At 30.3% G+C, this 2522-nt stretch overlaps 3 protein-coding genes across 3 annotated transcripts; 2 read left to right on the forward strand and 1 right to left on the reverse strand.

The window, feature by feature from the left end:
* Positions 1-223: 223 nt before the first annotated feature.
* K450DRAFT_264141 (uncharacterized protein) lies at positions 224-624 on the forward strand. The gene has a single exon (XM_051592758.1). The coding sequence runs from the start codon at positions 367-369 to the stop codon at positions 526-528; it is 162 nt and encodes a 53-aa protein (XP_051439912.1). The 5' UTR covers positions 224-366; the 3' UTR covers positions 529-624.
* Positions 625-1331, forward strand: K450DRAFT_264142 (uncharacterized protein). Its single transcript, XM_051592759.1, has one exon. The coding sequence runs from the start codon at positions 721-723 to the stop codon at positions 1312-1314; it is 594 nt and encodes a 197-aa protein (XP_051439913.1). The 5' UTR covers positions 625-720; the 3' UTR covers positions 1315-1331.
* Positions 1332-2277, reverse strand: K450DRAFT_264143 (uncharacterized protein). Its single transcript, XM_051592760.1, has one exon. It carries the CDS (start codon positions 2232-2234, stop codon positions 1350-1352), a length of 885 nt encoding a protein of 294 aa, XP_051439914.1. The 5' UTR covers positions 2235-2277; the 3' UTR covers positions 1332-1349.
* Between the last annotated feature and the right edge of the window lie 245 nt (positions 2278-2522).

Genomic DNA, 2522 nt, shown 5'->3' on the forward strand with positions numbered 1-2522 from the left:
GTGGAATGATGATTGTATTCCACATTTACAATAAATAGCAGGACACTTGCTTTGTTTCTTCCAAAACAGACAATCCACCATTTTTGCCCGGAGTTAAAGTAAGTATACCAGGATAGCTAAATCCTGGACCACCATTTTCCAAACATGGATGGAAGGATTTATCTATATCCCAGCATTAGCGAAATCTGTGAACACACGGCCCACGTATGATTATGTAATCTTTCTTTACATTTTGATAACGATTCTATTACCAAGTGGCCTATATTCGTGGAAGATGGCATCATTAATTATATCCTAGGCTGACTAATGATGACTAAGCATCAAAAAGTATAAATACTCGTCTTGCATCGGGTCAAGAATCCACAAATGCCTAGAAAGACAAATTGGGAAATAAAGCAAAAACGAGTACCAAAAGAAGTTTCGAATCATACCAAGATAAATATATTATGTATTGCAATGATCATCACAATATTAGCATATTATACTCATATATCACATTATTTAGATAATATTAACATTTTAAAATAAAGCTCAAATTGTTGGAATTTTTACAGTAGTAACTTTAGTTGCTCACATTCGTTGTGATAGTGATACCCCTAAGATCAGTAAAAGCAATAACATCATAAAAATCTCAGTTACAATCTTTAAAATATTTATTTTATAAAAGTTATTTAAAATTTAAATTGAAACAATAGCTGAAGTACGACGATATAAATACATATGTTATTTATTACTGTAATTCTTATTTATTTTGTGTTGATTGTCACAGCAATCCCTACCATTACATATGATGGTAATGCTTGTCCCGATATAGTTTGCAATATGTTTCAAGGAATGGGTTTTACAACCAGTGGGACGTATACACGAATCAATCCGCCTGATGTAGATGGTAATTATAATACATACATTCATACTGTATTCAATCCTGTAACTCATAAGCCAGTTAAGATAAGAGAATGCACAAATAAAGTAAAAATGAGGCTAATTAGTGCCAATAGACGAGTAACTTGTTCTACAAAAAAATGTTCAAGTTCAAACACTAATGACATTACATTAGAATGCGATGAATTTCCACTTGCATCGACTTACCAAGGCGGCCGTGGTGCATTCACTAGATGCATACAAAAATGGCAAAATGGATTGGCTGGAATTGATATTAGAATATTTTATCAACAGAAAAAAATAGCTGATAATGCTCCTTTTACAATTAATTTGATTAACGTGCCTTTTAATTGTCCTGAGACTGACGATAGAACCATTCTGAAACAAACTCCAAGTGCTGGTCAAAGCACATGCGCGATTAAACCGTTTTAAAGGCAAATGTAGATGCTAGCCAAAAACATGTGCTATTAGGACTCAACAATACTAAATCGGGTCCATGAATTTTCTTTAAAAATTATCCCACCATATGCAGACTTAAACCATTCAATATTTATATATTTTTCTTTAAATTTAATAATATAGTATCCTTCATTATCTTGAAGCAATGTAAATCCAATTTCTGGCTTGTCGTTCGTTAATAACATTTCGTTTCCATCAATGTATTTACCCTCATGCTTGATAAATATTTCGTCATCCGAAATAACAAATTGGACGACAAAATCATTCCCTTCTGTTGTAGCAGCAATTTGATCAAAATAAGTAGTCAGAATATCACCTGTATCAAGAGACATGCAATAATTAACATTTTCTTTTATAGTAGAGACGGACAAGTGGCGTTTCTTAATAACAAAATCTGGATTTTCATAAAGTTCTTCAATGATCATGTCTTTATCTTCTTCTTCGAAATAATTAAGATGTCGTGTGTGCATATTGCAGCTCGTATATTTTCCTTTTCCATTATTAATAATAAAAAAATCTTGGTGACATTTTTTAGAAGCAACAATAGAAATCATATTATCAATATTTATGTCATCGTAATTTTCCATAATACTATTTATTGCTATGTTATTTAAATCTGGTACATAGTTATTAGTAAAAAACATATAAGGTTTTCGTTTATTGTAAAATATACCATCTTTAAATTCAAAATCATCTTCAAAACAACAATCGATCATTTTCATATAATATCGTTCAGGACATTTTCTGCTGAGTTCACACATAATATAATTTCGACATTCATAATCAAACTTGACATTTTTGATATTTTCTGTATTTAATGTGAAATAATCGTTTTCTAATACAATATATCTACTTTGAGTAGGGTTATCAACAATTTCATAACAATAATCCATAACACATTTTTGATAATGTGATACGTTTGGCTTTATAACCAACTCCATCTTGCTAATTTAACATATATTTATTAATAAAAATCAATTTTAAATAAATTGCGCTACATAGCGACAGCGGCAGTTTGATTTTGTATTTTTCTTTTAAAAATATTATTGTAATTGCAAATTATTCATCACAAGAGTTAATGTTCAATAATTGTGCGTTCGAAGATTATTATTCTAGATAATATTTTAAACACTATTTCCTGTTTATACATTTCATTTTTAAAATCGCCAGGCCGGGGAGGG

This window comes from Umbelopsis ramanniana (genome assembly GCF_025399195.1).
Source record: "Umbelopsis ramanniana AG unplaced genomic scaffold K450scaffold_154, whole genome shotgun sequence".
In the NCBI taxonomy this organism is placed as follows: Eukaryota; Fungi; Mucoromycota; class Umbelopsidomycetes; order Umbelopsidales; family Umbelopsidaceae; genus Umbelopsis; species Umbelopsis ramanniana.

Bases quoted from the DNA above. Each gene is read 5' to 3' on its own strand.
- K450DRAFT_264142 (XM_051592759.1), top strand. From the start codon at position 721: ATGTTATTTATTACTGTAATTCTTATTTATTTTGTGTTGATTGTCACA.
- K450DRAFT_264141 (XM_051592758.1), top strand. From the start codon at position 367: ATGCCTAGAAAGACAAATTGGGAAATAAAGCAAAAACGAGTACCAAAA.
- K450DRAFT_264143 (XM_051592760.1), bottom strand. From the start codon at position 2,234: ATGGATTATTGTTATGAAATTGTTGATAACCCTACTCAAAGTAGATAT.